The 19,575-nt window shown below is 43.8% G+C and overlaps 1 protein-coding gene across 4 annotated transcripts in view; it reads left to right on the forward strand.

Moving 5' to 3' along the window:
• greb1l (GREB1 like retinoic acid receptor coactivator) overlaps positions 1-19,575 on the forward strand; it is a 51,284-nt gene that overhangs the window by 25,901 nt on the left and 5,808 nt on the right. For 2 of the 4 annotated variants that reach the window (XM_033650945.2, XM_033650946.2), the window contains exons 3-29: positions 1,664-1,823; positions 3,854-4,027; positions 4,167-4,343; positions 4,518-4,694; positions 4,772-4,894; positions 6,176-6,298; positions 8,262-8,399; positions 8,518-8,643; positions 9,137-9,274; positions 9,452-9,637; positions 9,847-10,146; positions 10,276-10,404; positions 10,680-10,814; positions 11,165-11,365; positions 11,541-11,721; positions 12,276-12,465; positions 13,481-13,617; positions 13,819-14,161; positions 14,690-14,805; positions 15,198-15,430; positions 16,442-17,007; positions 17,102-17,207; positions 17,333-17,479; positions 17,588-17,727; positions 17,944-18,105; positions 18,284-18,488; positions 19,257-19,419. In XM_033650945.2, the coding sequence (XP_033506836.2) occupies positions 1,667-1,823; positions 3,854-4,027; positions 4,167-4,343; positions 4,518-4,694; positions 4,772-4,894; positions 6,176-6,298; positions 8,262-8,399; positions 8,518-8,643; positions 9,137-9,274; positions 9,452-9,637; positions 9,847-10,146; positions 10,276-10,404; positions 10,680-10,814; positions 11,165-11,365; positions 11,541-11,721; positions 12,276-12,465; positions 13,481-13,617; positions 13,819-14,161; positions 14,690-14,805; positions 15,198-15,430; positions 16,442-17,007; positions 17,102-17,207; positions 17,333-17,479; positions 17,588-17,727; positions 17,944-18,105; positions 18,284-18,488; positions 19,257-19,419 (4,973 nt within the window). In that variant the 5' untranslated portion in view covers positions 1,664-1,666. Of the gene's footprint in view, positions 1-1,481; positions 1,586-1,663; positions 1,824-3,853; positions 4,028-4,166; positions 4,344-4,517; positions 4,695-4,771; positions 4,895-6,175; positions 6,299-8,261; positions 8,400-8,517; positions 8,644-9,136; positions 9,275-9,451; positions 9,638-9,846; positions 10,147-10,275; positions 10,405-10,679; positions 10,815-11,164; positions 11,366-11,540; positions 11,722-12,275; positions 12,466-13,480; positions 13,618-13,818; positions 14,162-14,689; positions 14,806-15,197; positions 15,431-16,441; positions 17,008-17,101; positions 17,208-17,332; positions 17,480-17,587; positions 17,728-17,943; positions 18,106-18,283; positions 18,489-19,256; positions 19,420-19,575 lie in introns of all 4 variants that reach the window. The other 2 variants (XM_078173418.1, XM_033650947.2) reach the window with 2 other exon arrangements.

Raw genomic sequence — 19,575 nt, forward strand, 5'->3', positions numbered from 1 at the left:
TGCAGCCCTAATTACAAAAAAATTGGTGCTGTTTATCAGTCTAGGTTGTTTTGATGTGAGTCATCGAGTGTTGAAGATATCGGTCATAGAGATACCTGCTTCCTCTCAAATTTAATGGAGCTAGATGGCACTCGGTTTGTGGTGCTCAAAGTGTCTGCAGAGAAGGAAGCGTGCAGCTACTTATGGACGAGTGGCTCGTGTTTGTGGCACTGTGAGATGTAAACATTAATGGCGTCCTCCAGCGTGGTGCTAGGTGAGCTAGCAGTAAATGTGCGCTTCCTTCTGTGCAGTGATGTGGTAAAAGTTTTATTTCCGTTCAGTTTCTAATTCAGCCTTTGTGCACCTTTGCCCTACCAAAATCAACAGAGTTTTTTTGTGTTGGAGAGAAACCCTCTGAGGCCAGGCTAGTTAAATCATTACAAAACTCTGAGCTCAACTTGATGTCACTTATACAACTGGCTATCGTCAAAACTAAATATAACCTTGTCAAATCAGTGCTTCAGCAGCTGCACAGGATCTTTATTTAGACCTGAATGAGGAGTTTGAGCTTTTCCAAAACAGCTGAAGTCTTCAAGCTGGGTCTCCACTCAGCTCCTGTAGTGTTGATGAACCACAACACTGGTCTGCACTGGCCAAGTGAAGTCCAAGGACAAACATGGAAGGTATTTCAGGCCAAACTCATGTCAGGAAAGCGGCCAGCACTCCCTTTATTTCTCTTGAACACTCTTGATTACTGGCACGGTATTAAAAACCAGTTGAGTGAAATGTTTTGACAAACTGAAACATGGGAGTTTGAGCAGGAAGCTCCATTGTGTGTTGGATGGACACCATGATGAAGCAAAGGATTGGTCAGCGCTGCTCTTTCATCACATTCGGGGTGCTATCTACTTCTCTTTCTTTCTCCCCACTCTTTGTCTCTTTTTCTGTTCTTTGAGACGACGTGCTCAGCCCTCTGTCCAGCTGCCAGCTGCCACCAGAGAGCCAGCCAACCTCAGGCCCACGCAGCCGACCCCGGCAGATGTCCCAGAGTGGACACTGGGGTGGAGGGGGCACGGGGGCAGAGCAGGCAGAGTGACACAACAGACAGAAGGAGACAGAGCCAAAAAGTGGCCTTGGCCATTATGTTTGGCCTGACAGAGAGACTGTGTGTGTGTTGTGTGAAAATCAAATACCAAATACCTCAATATCAATGTTGCGACAGTGTTGTAGTTTTGGCTGGTGGGGCTTTCGCAGAATGTTTACACAGTGAGATTTCTGATAAAGAATCATCAGTAATATGAATGTAATGTTAAATGCATGTGCATGCTGTTACTCATAGGAGCTTGCAGGTGCTCATCATTGATTATATTTATGATTATTTCCTCGATTTAATGATTAATAGTTTGGTCTCAGACTGAAAAATTCCTGCCACAATTACCCAGAGCTAGCTAAAGCTCTGCTTGATTTCAAATTTCAAATAACCAGCCAATTGATGTACATAGCCGAAACCCTCAGAAGGATACAGCTGCGTTCATTTGAGAACATGAATGCATTTGTGTGAGACACCTGCTGCTGGTCGGCCATCTGCAGCCCTCGCTATTCTTATGTAAGGAACAAATCAATAAGCAGAGATTACAGTGCCATGACTGTGCATTATTGCTCATGTTCCTCTTTGCTCTCACAGATAATGGGGAATTCTTACGCCGGGCAGCTGAAGTCTGCTCGATTTGAAGAGGCTCTCCACAACTCTATTGAGGCTTCGCTGCGCTCCAGCAGTGGAGATCCACAGCCAATCTTCACACAGCTCTACCTTGAGCCAGAGCCGTATCCTGGTAATATGGACGGTAGGTGATGCACAGGTCTGCCTGACAGTCATGTGTGTATTACTGATGATTTATTTTGGTCATGCAGCTCTGGATTACAGATACAGATACGATATGAACATGCCAAAGTACTGACACCTGATCAGTATTGTAACACTGAGTCAAATGGTTTGTCTTCAACAAATTTCAGTAACACTTTATTTTATGAGTCTGTATTTGCAAACGATTTCATAGGAAGGTTACTAAAAATATGTATGTTCATCATAGACGATTTTCAGATGATGGAGAAGCTTACATACAGGATACAGACAAATGAAGGACAATTTGTAAAACGATACAGACTACTCCATACCCATTGGTAGCTTTGTCACCTTCTACCTATGCCAATCCTCAATGCCTATGTGCAGTTTCACATAGATTGACCACGTCAGTGAGTAGAAAAACGTGGGACAGACAGAATGACTGACTGACAGAATGACACACTGACAGTTTCTGTGATTATGTACAGCATACCATACCATGACTTCAGTCAAATTAGAAAAAACAAACAAACATTGGTCCACAGGGGGAGCCACAGCGATTGGTGGCATTTTAGCCATTTTGAAGCATTTTTCTGTTGTTATAGCGCCACCCAGTTGCCAATTAGAGTTAAATTTCTCCAGTCACCTTGAGGCGTCCTGTTCTACATATCTACCAAGTTTAGTAAAAATCCATATGGCGGTTAGGCCTAGATAAAAAAATGAGCTCTCTAGCGCCCCCATTTTGTTTGATGGGCTCAATAATGGAGGGGTCCCCTCAGATTATGTGTGGTCATATGCCTACAAAGTTGCGTGGTGATGGGTGAAACCCTTGAGATGTTATACACCTTTATGTGATGAGCCACGCCCTCCACAATATTCATTGCCTTATAGAAGCTCAGTTTTAGTAAGTTTTCCAACTTTTGCCAAGAGGGAACTTTAGATATTGGTCCCTAGATTATGTTCACCCAGTTTCATGCAGATCGCTCAAACTTCCTAGGAAGAGATCCATTTGAAGTGTTTTTCAAAAAATTCAAAATGGTGGAAAATCTATATAAGCAGAAGTTATGGGTTCTTGAGGCAAATGTGTTCCTCATGAGGAGAGGCATCTCTGTGCAAAGTTTCATGTCTCTACGACATACGGGGCATGAGATATGCCCATTCAAAGTTTGACATTTCAATCGGTTGCTATAGCGCCCCCCTTTGGCCAATTGATGTAATATTGCTTCATTCGCATCCTCCCATGACCCTCTACCACTGTGCCAAATTTCACATGGATTGACCAAGTCAGTGAGGAGAAAAACGTGGAACACACACACAGACAAACAGAATTTTCATCATTAAATAGTAAGATAATAAAGCTGTCTAGGTAGAAGCTAGACTCGTCTACTCCTGCAGGCTCTGTTCATCTTTTGTTATGTTATTGAAGTTTTAATCTTATGCATATAGTTAAGCATTTCCTGCTAAAAGTCCTTTACATATCCCACCTACATGATAGGTATTCCCAGAAACACCCTTAAAAAGCTATGAAGTAAAAGGAGCAAAGAAAATAGGAACCATAGGACAAGGTGAACCGCAACCCGGACAATTGATTTGTTTTCATCATGGAAAAGTGCACTTATCTTTTATTTATCCTGGATTATGACACCCTAGAAGAGAAACAAAGTGGTTTAGTAGTTTGTTTAGGAGTTAGACCTGATCAGTGTTTACCTCTACTTGGGTTAGAGTTAGTTACTTGGGTTATAAATGCTACTGGAAAAGTGGAAAGTGGAAAAAAATGAATTTCTTGTAAAGAATACCTCAATTTAAAACCACATAAAATGAATTAATGTCTTATTAGAACTTAATTTTTGATTAATGCTGAATTGTACACTTGGACAAACGCCACATTTAACAAACCCTAACCCTGAGTACTTTTTTTTTTTTTTTTTTTTTTTTTTTTAAGGAATTTGTGGACGTGTAAAATACAGTGTTACTCATAATTCTAATCCAGCTCAATAAATTGAAAGTAATAGGATTCAAAATGTTCTTCAGACATGAAGGCGAAAGCCGACTTCCATGGTGGGGAGCCGCCAGGCCACGAGCTTATAAACGGCCACTCTTCCAACGATCTGGAGGAGCTGGAGGACGACGATGACTCAGACAGCAGCAGCCCTCCACTTCCCTACCTGCAGGCCCCTGTGCCCGACGGCTGCTGCACACTGGATGGTAAAACCAAAAGGCTTTGATGTGGACTGTTAAATATAAACTAAATATAAACATATACACGTTTGTCTGAAGTTCGTCTTTGTTTCTTTAAATGTTACATCTGCTTCATCCTCTGACGTAAAACGCTCTTCCTCCTCAGGGTTCTGTCAGGCCGGCAAGGACCTGCGCCTGGTCTCCATAGCAACCGAGCCCATTGAAGTCCCAGCAGGCTTTGAGCTGGTCGGCGCCAAGTCCCCCAACGTCCCCGAGCACATCCTTGTGTGTGCCGTGGACCGACGCTTTTTACCTGACGAGAATGGGAAAAATGCACTTTTAGGTCAGTCTGTTCTCCTGGTCTGAGATCAGAGTGACGCCAACAGAGCAGCATCATTTTATGCTCCTGGTAGATCTAAATCTGTGCTGGTCACACTCCAGACTGGACTGTAAATACTGGCTAATAAATGTTTAGTAAAATGAAACAATAACTCCATTTTTGTTCCATTACTTCCAGGTTTTTCAGGAAACTGTGTGGGCTGTGGGGAAAAGGGTTTCAGATACTTCACTGAGTTTTCCAACCACATCAACCTGAAGTTATCCACCCAGCCCAAGAAGCAGAAGCACTTAAAATACTACCTGGTGAAGAATTCTCAGGGTGCTCTGTGCAAAGGACCCCTCATCTGCTGGAAGGGTAAAAACCCCAGCGTGCACTGATTTGTTCTCCGATGATGTGCTGTTTGTTTATCATTCCTGTCTGTTTCTTCTCAGACTGTAAAACCCGTCAGTTCTCCAGCAGCGCATCCACATCCAAACCCAGCTCGTCCTCCTCTCTCAGCAGCAAAGAAAACGGAGGCGCTAGTGGACACAGCTCCTCTCCCTTCTCCCTCTCAGGTGAGGCTGTGCGCAGCTCAGATAATACTGCAAGATTTAGAGAGCCACTTCAGGATAACATGAACTTCTGTACATTTATCTAAAGTTTTGTCAAATTTATTGCCTCCATTTTTCCTAAAATGTCAATCCAAAATGTATATATTTCACCAAAAAGAGTCACTGCGTCTGTAGGTTTATGCTGTTACCATAGAGACAGGTGATGGCTAAGCCCTGAAATGTACTATTTATATTAGGTGAGCTGATGCTTGAACGACTACACTGCAATCAGCTGTTTCATGAATGAGTTTGTGACAAAAAGGAGGTTTGGTGTCTGTGTTACATCCCATTTTGTAGCGGTAATGAACCTTTTCAGTGTATTTTTATTATTGTTAAAAGTGGTGGTTGCAGTGTCTGATAGTCAGATTGAGATTGAGAATACTTTATTGATCCTGGAGGGAATTTGGGAGACTTTGTTGTTGCTCTTACACAATACAAACATAGGGAAATATAAGAAAATAGAAATAAATAAGAAGTATCCAGGGAAAAAAATTGCAGTATGCTATAATTCATAACACAGTATTTACTTTTAAATATAAAATTAAGAAAAAAAAATCAGAAAATATAAAAATATAAGAAGAGATATGTTTTAAATAAATAAAAATATACAAAATTAATCAGTTTTCTATGTCATATTGTAATACTTGTAAGCCAAAAAGGAAATTTTATACAATTCAGGCGCATAATTCATTATTCATTTCTTCGACCAATCACTAAATGCGATATGGCAGCAAGACGGATTCTTCCTCTCTTTGAGGAGATGTTTCTTCTCTGACCTCTCACAACAAGAGTGCTTGTTCCCTCTTTGATTGAAAATAAAGCTCCCGGGCTTACGGTATTGATTTGTTCTGAACCTGGAAGCTGCCTGTCAGCAGAGATCTCACACAGTAATGTGTTAGACAGCTGAGCCGCAGGGCTCGTTGTCGGCGTAACCCTCGCCTGAAATATCCGGACTAGTGAGACCTTCAGGTACGTCCTGCTCCCAAAGAGGTCGTCGACGTTTTGCTAGCCAAGAGGTCGAACACCGTAGCATGCGCCTCTCCACCTGCACTCCAAATGACTGGTTATCCCAAGATCATTAATGAAAAGGAGAGTTATGGTTAGTTTTTATTCATGCAGATATGGATACAGAAGAGTTAGTGTTTGATTGCAGCCCAGACTGTGGAGCAGTGGGTGTCCAGGCTGCAGGGAGCTGGTGAGCTGTTAATTGTATTTTAATGATAATTCATCATCTTTCACCTTCAGATTCTCCACCCACCAGAACGACGCAGGTATCCTCTGTCTTTTTCGGGAGTCAGGACCTCGGCAGAGACTGTAGTTTCCTCAAACCTCTGTCATCCACACCTGGAAACAAGACTCTACCAATAGGTGAGGCTGTTTTTCAGTGCACCTCTAATTGCTTGTTGCTTTATCAGCTAATCACCTTGTCAGTGTATCTCCCCTCGGCATTGTGCTTTACTTGGACTGTATTATTAAGTTCCTAAGGTAGATGAGACCAGAGACACACACAAAAACATCACATAACATTCTCAGTTGCATCCAGGCTTTGGTATTTGCAGGGATTTTGTTGCTGGTACGCCTTGGCCTTTATGTGAGTGACACTTCAGTGGCCTTGTATTTATGCTGAAAAGGGTTGCTTAGCTACACTACGTGGTTCAGCATTAAGGCAGATGGAGCCTTGGCTGACCGTAGAGCCAAGATTAACCTCTGCTACGGCTTGCTTAGACACACACACACACACACACACACACAAACAAACACACACACGTGACATGCACACACAAACAGATGCATGCGTGTGTTCTTGTATTTACACACCGATCAATACTAAAGGAAGGAATGCCGTAATGACTTTTTAAGGCTGTGCTATCCATTAGCTCCTTTACAAGGTTGTGATATTGACAGGCAAAGGCTACACACACCAATCAATGTTTTAGTGTATTGCAAACACAGTGAATATGAGATTGCAAAATGTCCGATCCGGTCATTGGCGATTGACGTTCATGTATAGGAAATCAATAGGCCACTGTTAGTGCTGACTCATTTTTATGTATTGCTCAGCACATAGTTACAGATGCCAAACTATTTATAAATTATAGCTCAACAACTGTCAGATGGATTGCCAGGAAGATTTTATAGACAAGCACAGTGCCCACCCAGTGGATGAATCTAATTATGTTGATGATCTAATGACTTTTAGCGCCATCATCAGGTCTAAATTCCAACTTGCCCAAATGGTTTATTATTTATAGTTACTTTAAAAAATATAATTAAATTCTCATCAGCCTCAACTGTACTTTGTTGAGGCTTGTGTTTTGAATTAATGAGCTAATATTAGCATGCTTACACTACACTAAGTCTGTGACCATGGTAAACATTGTGTGTATGTTAGCTTGCTGACATTAGCATTGAGTTTAAAGGGATGGTTCACCCCAAAATCAAAAATACATATTTCCCCTCTGACCTGTTTGTGCTGTTTATTGTTCTAAACTGTTCTGGTGTGAGTTGCAGAGTGCTGGAGATATCACCCGTAGATTTGTCCGCCTTCTCTCTAATATAATGGAACTAGATGGCATTGTGCCAAAAACTATATTTGAATAACTTAACAGCAATGTCTCTTTCCAGAAATCATGCTGTAGTTACGCAAGATATTACACAGACCTTGTAGTGAGCAGTTTCATGAAGGAACTATTTTTTTATCCCGAGCTACACCTGCCAACTGTATCACCACGAAAAAGGAAGTGTGCATCTACTCATGGACGAGAGGCTCATGCTCAAGACAGAGTAATAGTAAACATTAATGGCATCCTCCCCGGCTGAGCTGTAACATTAGCTAGCTCTGTGGTGCTAAGTGAGCTAGCAGTAGATGCACGCTCCCTTCTGCGCAGGGATACGGTTCGTGGGTGTAGTTCAGTAGAAAGAAAATAGTCCCCACATGAAACTGCTTACAACAAGGTCTGTGGATTATCTTGAGTAACTGGGTCATGATTTCTGGAAAGAGACATTTTTCAAATGTATTTCTTTAACGCTTTTAGCACCGCAAGCTGAGTGCCATCTAGTTCCATTATATTGGAGAGAAGGCAGACATCTCTACAGCCGAAATCTCCAACATCATGCAGCTCACACCAAAAGAATCTAGACTGATAAGTAGCGCTACAAGTAAGAGGAAAAATATGTATTTGTGATTTTGGGGTGAACTGTCCCTTTAAAGCACTGCTATGCCTACTAAACTCCTAGTTTTGTTAGTATGTATGTTGTTAGTAAGTATAAAGTCTTAACTGTCTCTGGTGTGTTAATGTGTGTATTCATGTGCATGTATGTGTGTCTCTAGTACCGACAGCTCTGAGGGTAAACGGGCCGACAAATGGCCTAGTTGTTGATGGCCGTCCTCCTTTACTGAACCCCTCCCAGGTCTCTTTGGGGCCTCAAAGTCAGGGGTATCGCACTGCTGACTTAGGAGACAGCCCTGGTAAGGATTTCTCTCTGAAGAGAAAATTAAGTCACATATTTTCCGAAGCACATTGTGTTACATTCATTATCTATTTTTTTTCTCTTGTCACGTTCCCTGCATCTCTTTGGATGTTCAGTACCCACTGCTATGAACTCGGGTCCTCCAAAGAAGCGGCACCGGAGCTGGCATCCCAGCTCATTGGTACCCGTCCCACCCACAGCCGTCCCCGTGCCAGCCATCCGGCCGATAGTCTGCTCTCCAGGTCAGTTCATGAACCAATCAGGATGGCTTTTTATGCCGTGTTGTGATGAGTCAGCGTGAAATGGGTTGTAAATCGATCCACATGGCTTCTTTTTGGCTCATTTCACTGTGTGTGCTTACGTGCCTGTGTAAGCATGTGTGTGTGCAGTTGTGTGTTTTCTGTGCCCTGAGGAGCATGTGTTGTTTATAGCACCCCCCACCCTCTGGGTTGCGGATGAGTATGCCGCGTCCCTGACGTACCTCTGGTTGTTAGGATGATTCACCCACTATCTCCATGGAGATAGTGCTGGAGAGATTGTTGCAGAAATAGTTAATAATAAAATTGCATGATTGAGGAACATTTCTGCCACGTCATGTTATTGTGGGTATCTGTGCAACCATCATTTCAAATTAAATTGTCCTTGCTAAGTTTTTTCACAGTACAACAGCCACAGATATTACTGCAGTGTTTTCTGGGTAATAGTACGGACATGAATCTTTTTATTTCCATCCAGGTTCTGTATTAGGAGTGTCGCCTCCTCAGCCACCGGTAGCAGGAGTCATTCAGCCTCAACCTGTCACCGCTGGAGAGACGGTCATCGTCCCCAACAACCTGCTCAACTCCTCAGGATTTCGCCCTGTCATCCTCATCGGTATAAGCTTCATTTTAGTCACCTGCTGTTTTTTAATCCTGCAAATTAAATATATTAAATAGTTTTACCAATAATTTACTGTGTACAGAGTTTCACAGCAGATCAAATGTTAAATTGTTGTCCCATATATTGTCCCCTACATGTTTCAGTTTTGTCTCATGATAACTGTCCTTTCAGGGCATGGCACTTTACCTTATTTCTATGGGAACGTTGGGGACATAGTGGTGAGCCCCCTCCTGGTCAGCTGCTATAAGAGCAGCCAGCTGACAGAGAAAACCCTGGAGACGTTGGGCCTCGACAGCAGCCAGCGTCTCTGCGTGGAGACAATGATCCTGCTCACTTTACAATATCTTGCACGTTTAGGTAAGCAGCAAACACTCAGCTCAAACACACAGAGAAGCCTCAGTGTCACTGGTATGTTTGCTGTCATCAAACACACGGGGTTGTGGGGTGAATGACCTCAAGGTGCTGGTGTCTCATACAAATATTTGTCTTTGGCTGATATTTTGTTACATGCACGTTTCTACTGTATATCAGTATTTTTATCGTTTCATATTTGATTTTTCTCACAGGCTCGGAGCAGATTCCTCTGAGGGAGGAGCTGGAGCAGATTGTTTTAAAGGCCATGCTGTGTTGTCCCCGGGGTCCTGCCATCTCCCCGTCTCAGCTGCCCTGGTTGGCTCGGCTGGAAGCCAGCGTCTCAGGGGGCAGCGTCCAAGTCGTGGTTACCCATAACTCTCTGGGAGAGGGCATCTCTGAGTCGCTTCGGTCTCTCAGTGAGGGTCCTCACCATCAGAAGTGCCTGCCCACATATGTAGTCGTTATATGTGCCTCCAAAATGAGCGGCAACGAGTTCTGCGTGCTTGTTTTGGGTGAGTGTCGCCACCTGGTTTTATTGGAACTCATTTAAGCTTGTTGCTATGTTATAACTTTGACAAGTCTGTGCACAATATGGATGTTAAAGGTGTAATAATGGAATCTTTATGTGTTATGTGACACAGGAAAGTACCAAGCACGGGCCTTAGCTGAAGGCATGCTGACAACAAATGAGTTTCTGAAGGAGATCAGCTACGAACTCATCACAGGGAAAGTCAGTGTCTTGGCGTCTCACTTCAGAACAACATCATTAGGTGAGAGCTGCGTCCGTACAACATGTGTTTATTGTTCTGTTGTTGTAAGAATCTTTGGGAGAAAGAAGATTAACTGAATGTTACACCTATTATATGGACTGAAACGTATTTTGTAGGGGTGAACTGTCCCTTTAAAGCCGATGTCAAGGACTTAAATAGAAATGGTGTTACGCATCAGTTCAATATGAGTGACTGTAGAGAGAGTATTTGTGTCACAGCAGCTTGTGTGCCCGCCTCTGTGTCTTTGTGTGACGATGGTGACTGGTTCATTTTAGGGGACAATCTGGACAAGCAGCTGGTGCGATACCAGCGCCGACGGAAGGGGCAGGTCATCCAGCCCTTTCAGGGCGATGTCACTGACCACATCCACTCCCAGGAAGCTGCCAGCATGTCACCACCCTCTGACAGAGGTTAGAGAGTGCTCCATCGTGCTCACTGAGCTGCTTGGCTCACCTGCAGGGGGAGAATTTCTTTTACCATCCAACAAAATCAATATATATTCTACCTAGACTGTAGTTATGTCACACAAACAAACAAATCTGATTAATTTATTGATTTATCTTCTATTCAAATTTCAGACTTTTCCTTTGTTCTGCAGTAAATGATCATTCTTTTGCCAATAAATTACAGTAAATTTTTATCTGTGTTTGTCACCGGTAGCAGTATACTCTACATTATTAAATGTTTTACTCAAGGTAATTCTTATTTTGTTGCACATTAAATTGACATTTATGCTTTCTCCCTCTTTGTTTTTCTGCAGCAGAGCTGTTAAGTAAGGTTTTCCAGATCTATCCGACCCAGCTGAGCGTCGCTCGGAGCCTCCTCTCTCAAGTCTGCTCCATCGCTGACTCAGGAACCCAGAATCTCGATTTGGGGCGTTTTTGTAAAGTGGACTTTCTTGTTTTGGTGCCTCCATCTCACATCCTGGTGCACCAGACAGCACAGCGCATCCGACAATCAGGTTTGTGTCCAGTGGTGTAAATATCAGCGTAATAAAGATTCAAGATGGTTTCTCCTCCTGCTTAGATCTTAAACTTTCAGAATTACATAATTAATAAATGTTCTAGCAGTGTTGTTCCACCAAGTTATGATAACAAGATCATATCAAATATTCATTTCTTTTATGTTTTGCTCAGGAGTACTTGTCGACCTGGGAATCGAAGACGCCTGCTCAGCCTACCAGAAATCAGACAAGTACGTGGTGCGTCTGGACGGTGACGTTCACACCAAAATGGAAGCCTTCATGAGGAAAGTCAAGCAGAACCCCTACACCCTGTTTGTCCTCATCCACGACAACTCGCACGTCGACCTCACAAGGTAAGACGACCCCACTGACACCGTGTTGCTCTGTTGACAATCCAAAGCCGTGTGAAAAGATGAGTTGTTATGGCTGCAAATGTAGCCTTGTCCTTCTGACACACTACTCCTTCTGAGTACAGCGCCGAGAGGAGAACAGCTGCAAGCGAATGAAAACAAACAGCACCGAGTATCTGTAACCTTGGATTGTGATGAAATGTAGACCAGATACTTTGAGACCCCTGATTTAATAATTATTTTTAGACATATTTGTTCTTACTTGATATTTTGTGTCGTTGCAGTTTGACAGTTTATGTTCCTGGCAGCCAGTCGCTAAGATCCTATTCAAAGCAATCTGCTGTTGTCATTGCCAGAAACCTAAAAAAAGATCACTTCCTGTGTTCCACGGGGTTTTTCTTGGGAATGACCTACAACACACTGGGCAGTTAGCGCAGCAAATGCAAAATCCCTCATGAACCATGTCCTTAATCGGGTGGTTATTTTTGTCTGTGTTAAATGTTACGAATCTAGAATATCCATCCATATTCAGACACTTTGCCCTACTCCCTCTCCAGTGCTCTGTCAGGCTCTGTGTGCCATGGCGAGCTGCAGGGTTTGGCTGACCGGGTGGTGAACTGTCAGGAAGTCCTCGATGCCATGAACCTCCTGGTGCTGCAGGTCAGCTGTTTCCCGCACACGCTGCAGACCCGCCAGTCCCGCATCAGCATCCACAACGAAGTCCATTGGCCCTCCAACCAAAGTCTGGTGAGTATTGACGACCCAAGAAAAGTCATGGAAGTCATTGTGAAAGATCAACTAACACATTTGTGCAAAGAGGGATCGTTCAGTGAGACATCTGAGCTATTTAATTTCTAAATGTTAAATTTCAATATGATGGCAGGATGCAGAGGCCAGTTTGTAACACTTGTGGTTTAGCTTCTCCACCTGGTGGACTTAAAGTGCACCTACACTAACGAGAAGGGTAACTTAGACCGTATTGACTTTTGAGATATTAACTGAAATATAATTTTCTGGGGGAAACTTTTGCTTTATTTTGATAGGTGTAGAGTTAGACAGGACACATGGGGAGAGAAAGGTATACGCCCTCAACTGAGATCACTGTTTTGGTACTACAGAGTACACCGAGCACCACACAGTTTTGGTACTACAGAGTCTTCAAAAATAGATTTGTTCTGGTTTCAGGTCAGTGTGTGTGGGTTGTAATTCTGTTTATACTTCCTGCATAACAGGGGTTTAGGTCAGTCCTAATGATATTTAAGCTTGTACTCCTCATTATTTGAATATAAAAATAGGACTCAGAGTTGCAGAGCAGAGGAGGGATGTTAAGGTCAAGCTGTACTAGTCCTTCTCATCATTATAATGACCTATCGCCCAGATGACATTATTTATAACAGTGCTTCCCAGTTAACAGGACAGCCAGGCAGGTTTAAAAATGCTCCACAAAAACATTTCTTGAGAATCACTACATGATATTAAGGCCTGTTAAAGTCACGCCCGTAACCCATAGACATATTCAACTGACACATTTTAAGTGGAACTCTTAATTTCAGAGGGCAAATAATAACGAGGTGAAAGCACTCACTTAGCTTTTAGGTCAAGCGCCATGCAGTGAAATAAGACTAATTATATTCAATACATTAGTTCCTCTTTTAAATGCTGAATTTTACGCAGTGTAGTTAATGTGTAAATGGAGGGAAAAACTAACAGCGTTGACATTTAAGAGTATGCCATGTTGATCTGTGCTATATTTGTCGTCCAGCAGGGGGAGCAGTCTCCTAATGAGTTGCTCTACTTTGGCCTGAGGGACTACAGCAGCTCCCTGCAGTGGGGTGTGGCCAGCCCCATTCTGCGCTGTGATGATGCGTTTGAGAAGATGGTCCACACACTGCTGGAAAGGTCAGTGTGGTGTCATCACTGAGAAATCATCAACATGTATTAACGTATTGTGATCCAATATGTGATCATATAGAGGTGTGTTTTCTGTCAGTTTTGAGTGAGTGGGTTAAGACGCACAAATCTGGGAAAATGGTGCCTGTGTTGATAAAAGACATCGTAACATAAAGCTCAGACTAACAAACTCCTCTGTTTGTGCCCCAGACATCCGCACCTGCACAGCATGGTGATCCGCAGCTACCTGCTGATTCAGCAGTACACAGAGGCCATGATGGCCCTAACCTCCTCCCCGTCCCTGAGAGACCACATCACCCCAGAGACCCTGGCCATGGTGGAGGACCTTATCAACGCCCCAAGCAGAGAGGGCTCCCAGGGTCGCGGCCACATGCTGCTGGTTCGAGTCCCCTCGCTGCAGCTGGCGATGCTGGCCCGGGAGCGACTGGAGGACGTGAGGGACAAACTGGGGCTTCAGCTGTGCTTCGCCGTGCTGCTAGGAAGCCCCGCCTCCGAACTCAACCTGCCCAGGAACTTCACCAGCCGCCTCAGGGTGAGAAAGACATAAAACCACAGTCATGAGTCTTTTTATTGTATTTTCTATTATACACTTTAAATATTTATACAGTTTTACTGTGGTTTATTCAGGCAAGCAACACGTTCATCAATATTTGAACAGATATGAGGATGTGAATGAAATTGGGTTTTACAGAGAAGTCTGAAGTAATTATCAGGAATTTGACTTCTTAGAACTCACTTATCTCTTTTTCTTAGACTTTTTTTTTCTTGCAACACAGAGATTAATCTCAAAGCTCATTTAAACCTCCAAATATCTCCACTGAAACACAGCCAGTGAACGGTTTTAGGATTTATTCTCAGCTCTTAGCTCTAGTCTACACAGCTGACTTAAAAAACAACACTATTTTATGTTTGATTAAATTTGTACATGATATTTGTAACCACTGAAAAGGAAACCTCACCCTTAGATATCCTATTTGATCTCTTGGTCCAGTATCAGCCTAATATGCAAGTTTTGTTTAGTAAACAGTAAACATTATGTAATAACTGTGTTTTGCTGTAGGCGTGGAGAGGCTGTGAGAATGAAGACTGGGTACCGCACACTTATGAGGATCTGGAAGGGCTGCCTTGCATCGTCATCCTTACAGGGAAGGACCCTCTTGGAGAAACTTTCCCCAGGTTAGTTCATACGCCACAATATTCCTTATGACTCATAATAAAGCCTGAGAGTCAGTTGTGCAAAGTATAGTATCTTTTAGCTCATCTTTGATTCCTCTTGGTGTGCTGTTGCCTTGACTTCTTTTACCTTCCAAGTGTTATCTTACACATCTGCATTCACACAGTGTGGGTTGTCTTCTCTACAACAGAGGTCCAGTTACAAGTCTGTCCGGCACTCAGTGTGCCAGCCTTGGGTTGTGTGCTGTGGTGTCTAATTTTCAGTATCATTTGGACATAAAATGCATTTTCAAAATTAAAGATCTTTGGGAGAGAACATAGAATTCTATGAAATGAAAATCCAAGTATATTACCTTTTCTCAGCAACAGCCTTCATCACATGTTTACCCCACCAGGTCTCTGAAATACAGCGACCTGCGTCTGATAGACTCCAGCTACCTGACTCGCACAGCCCTGGAGCAGGAGGTGGGTCTTGCCTGCACCTATGTGTCCATGGCCGTGGTCCAGGAGCCCAAGAAGCCCTCAGCTCCTCGGGAATCAGACGGAGAAAAGGCCACCACCAGCTTGAATGATGGAGATGAGCTGGAGAGGCCTCAGAGCAACGGCAGCGCTGCAACCAGAACGTCTGGTGAGTCCCTGACCTCACTGAGATACTAAATCTTAGGATTAAAGATGCAAACACCAGAAGTTTAAAGGCATGCTTCAGCCCCATTTGTATATCAATTACTCTTCCTGTGTTACCTTGAACTAGTCAAAAAAACGTAGTTTTATATCCAGATGTAAGCTCAGTCCATACTATTTAAAACACTTCTGCATACAAGTAGCACACCTGGGCACGCATTTGAACTCTGCTCCTGAATTTCATCAGCCTCTTTTACACAGTGATCGCACTACAGAGCTGCTACAAAATCCCTTCTGTATGCTCCCTTTGCATTTTTACTCAGAACCAAGTGACGGCTACATCATTCCTCCCCTGTGTGTGATTATACACTGCATCTTGGCATCCAACAATCCCCTAGTGTGACATATAACATGTGCATTTGCAGCCCTTAACGAACAATAACAATGCCATAACATGTCACAATCACAATCATTTATTTTCTCTCATGTATGTCGGCTGATCTCGTCCTCTGCTGGGAGGGTAAAGAGCTGCCAGATCTCATTTTTTTACAGCACCATTTTTCTTCTTTGAGTTAGCCGCTAATTGCTAGCAGCTGCTTTTTAAGTCTCCTGCGTGCAGTCGCACGTAATCAAAACATCACACCCCCGCTCCACTCATGGTCAGAACTTTCCAGCTTTACATTTTACACAGACCTTGTTTCAGGGCCGTTGCTACCTCCGTTCCTGGCTCAGCAAGGTGGCATAATGACGCAATATTGCCACCTTGAACAGGCAGTGTAAAAGTATCTATTGGTCAGGAGCTCTGCTGTCACTCAGCCATGCCTGTTGTTTCCTGGCCAGTGAACGAGATGCTGGGCAGGAGCAGACAACACATGCACCTGCCCAGGCACCAAACTCATCCTGAGATTGTTGATGTATGATAAAAATGATCATTAAGGGGGTGAAATATTCCTTTAAGTAATATAACGTTAGCTTTATTTGTATTAATCTATTTTATTCTCTTCATGTCTCCTCTCAGGCTCTCTGGCAGAGAACGGTGTCAGTTCATCTGACATTGCCGACTCCTCCCAGAAGCCCTCCACATCCACCTGCCCACCTGAAGGTGTCGTTACCTCGGACATAGGCACAGTAACACAAAGGTTTAAGCAAGAGTGCGATTCCATCGGAAGCCAGCTCCCCTCCAACCCCTCCAAAGCCTCCAAGGCCCCTCCCTCTCTTTACTCCAGTTCTTCCTCTTCCTCGCCCTCCCCGTCGTCCTCCTCCACCCAGAGGCCCACCCAGTCCACGCAGTGTGGTCGAGACACTAAGCCCACTCGGGTGTCCCCACGGACAGTCATCATGTCGCGGGCTGCATACAACCTGCTGGCGGGGGAGTCGGGGAGTCAGCTGAGCTCTTTCTCCCTCCTGCCTCATGCAGATGTGGCCTGGAGCAGCCCGCTGAGGCCCCCTGTCAGTGTCAACCTGCAGGGGGCAGAGCAGAGCATGTACTACCGCCAGTGGACCATAGCCAGGCAGCATCATGCAGATTATGAAGCTCCGTCTGTGCCACATCCACGGCGCCTGCTACTCAGTGGACCCCCACAGGTAACACAACACAAGTGAAACTCCCCCTGTAAGTGCATATAAATACTATAAGCATCTGGATTTAAGTGTCACTGCAACATTTCTCCTTTACTAGGTGGGAAAAACTGGGGCCTATCTGCAGTTTCTCCGTGTCCTGTTCCGAATGCTCATCAGACTGTTGGAGGTAGATGTGTATGATGAGGAAGAGGAGGAAGAAGAAGGTGAGGATCACTAGGATTTAACTGAATCATTTATTCTGACCTCATATGGTTTAAACACACTGTAGATGTTATGACAAACTAAATGTCTGATGATTTGGTTTTTGTTCTCATGCTTTAATCTTCAGAAACATCAGAGGTTACAACTCCTGTAAATTCCCAGTTGCCTGACATTGAGGAGATTCGAAAGCTGCCCTTTGACCCCATCCCCCGGCACCCTAAGTTCAGGAATGCCAGCCCTGTTTACAATGACAAGATGCCAAAGTCCTTAACAGGTCAACAGAAATATGCAAACACACTGTATTTCAATCTGCCGCTGTAAACACAGCACAGATGCTACTTTAATATACTTAAACAAGCTGGAACGTGTTTGGTTTTTGCAGATTGTAAGCAAGAAGGCGAGAGCCAAACACCAGCAAAACGAGAGACCAAGTCCATACGTCTGAGCAGGTTTGCCGCCCACAATGCCTTTCATCACTGTGAACAGTGTCACCACTACTGTGAAGCGGGCCCTGCCTCACAGGTGAGTGTGCACGGGCTTACATCAAACATCTGAGTCACTCATCTGCTGCCGTGTTTGCGCTTGATTAACTTCAAACATTGCTGACTTTGAGATGCAAAGATATCCTGTCAAAATACTTTGACAGTTGAAAGCTTGAGGGCGTTTATACCTGATGTAGTCACACGTAATGGCGACCTCTGTGTGAATAATGCGTGTGTGTGTGTGTGTGTATTGTAGCTATCGGAGTGCACCTTCCATGCTTTCACCTTCTGCTCGTCCATGTTGGGGGAGGAGGTCCAGCTCCAGTTCATCATTCCCAAAGCCAAGGAGCAGCACTTTGTCTTCAGTCAGCAGGGCAGCCACTTAGAGAGCATGTGCCTGCCTCTGGTCTCCACCAAGGTTAGTTTACTGTATACATGTGGGAGTATTTATGGTTGTGTAGGTATATGTGCGTCTAGAGAGGGTGGGGGGGATCATCTCTCCCTGCCAAAGTCAAAACTGAGCCATAAACCAATGTGATAAATATTTTTTTGGGTCACAACTTTACTGTTTTGTTTTACTCTGCGTCTGCCTCCAGGACCCTGATCTATTAAAGAGTCCAATCTTCACCCCGACCACAGGACGACAAGAGCACGGCCTGCTCAACATTTTCCACGCCATGGAGGGCGCCAGTCATCTGCACATTCTGGTCGTCAAGCAATTCGAAATGCCGCACTACAGAAAATACTGGCCCAACCACATCCTGCTCGTCCTGCCGGCTATGTTCAACAACGCAGGAGTTGGTGAGCAGCTTGCTGGCTTAATTAAACCTAGATGTCTGCGTAAAAATGTGATATTTCAAGGCAAACCTGTAGCTCACTTATTAAAGCATGTGCCTGAGTTCTTAGCAGCGACCTAGGTTTGATTCTGACCCGCGGCTCTTTGCTGTAACTTGTCCAGTTTTTCAGTCTCCCCCTACTTTTCTGTTTACCCTCAGCTAATGCTATCTATGAAAGGCAAAACGACACAAGCCCACTCATAAAAACATTGCTCCATAGCGCTACTAGTGGTACCTTTAAGTCAGTACATGAGCGACCCCGGTCATATATTTATCACAGTCAGTCATCTTTGTTTACAATAGTTAACAGGTTAAATGCTGTCTTAGCCATTTGCAGCACTAAAGTCTGATTTGTAAGGAAGCTGATAAGGTGCATAATTTGTGTCAAATGGGTGTAACTAAACTAAATTGCACCAAAACAGATGATCACCCTTTCACCTACTTTGTCTTACCATGAACCTGACAGTCAGTGTGGCTGCCTGCCAACATTCCTGTTCAGTTTAGACCCAACACACTCAGTGCTGTGTATTGAACATGCAGTTTCTGAACTGTTAGAGTTCACTTTTAAATTTGCAATGCATAGGCTACACATACAAATGTATTGCTCAGCTTTTACATTCCACTTGCACTGCTTATTACCTCCTGCAGCGCTGTGGTTTATTTGAAAGGAACTGTAGGTGTTTTGAGAAAGTATAAATGGAAAAACTGACACCTGTGCTCCCGTCTTTGCCAGGTGCGGCCCGCTTTATGATCAAAGAGCTGTCATATCATAACCTGGAGCTGGAGAGAAACCGACTGGAGGAGCAAGGTGTCAAGAGGCAAGATGTATGGCCTTTCATTGTTATGATGGACGACTCCTGCGTGCTTTGGAACACCCACCAGACAGCAGACAGCAGGTAGTAACTGTTTTTGATTTGCAAAGTTGTCACAGAGAGGAGTTGCTGAGTTTTGCGAGTAAAATTTATTCTCAGTGATTATTTTTCATGTTAAGCAACCTCTTAGCTTTTGTTACCCCATTACCACGGCTAAAAATATGTATATTATAATATTTA

This window comes from Epinephelus lanceolatus, chromosome 12 (assembly GCF_041903045.1).
Source record: "Epinephelus lanceolatus isolate andai-2023 chromosome 12, ASM4190304v1, whole genome shotgun sequence".
Classification (NCBI taxonomy): domain Eukaryota; kingdom Metazoa; phylum Chordata; class Actinopteri; order Perciformes; family Serranidae; genus Epinephelus; species Epinephelus lanceolatus.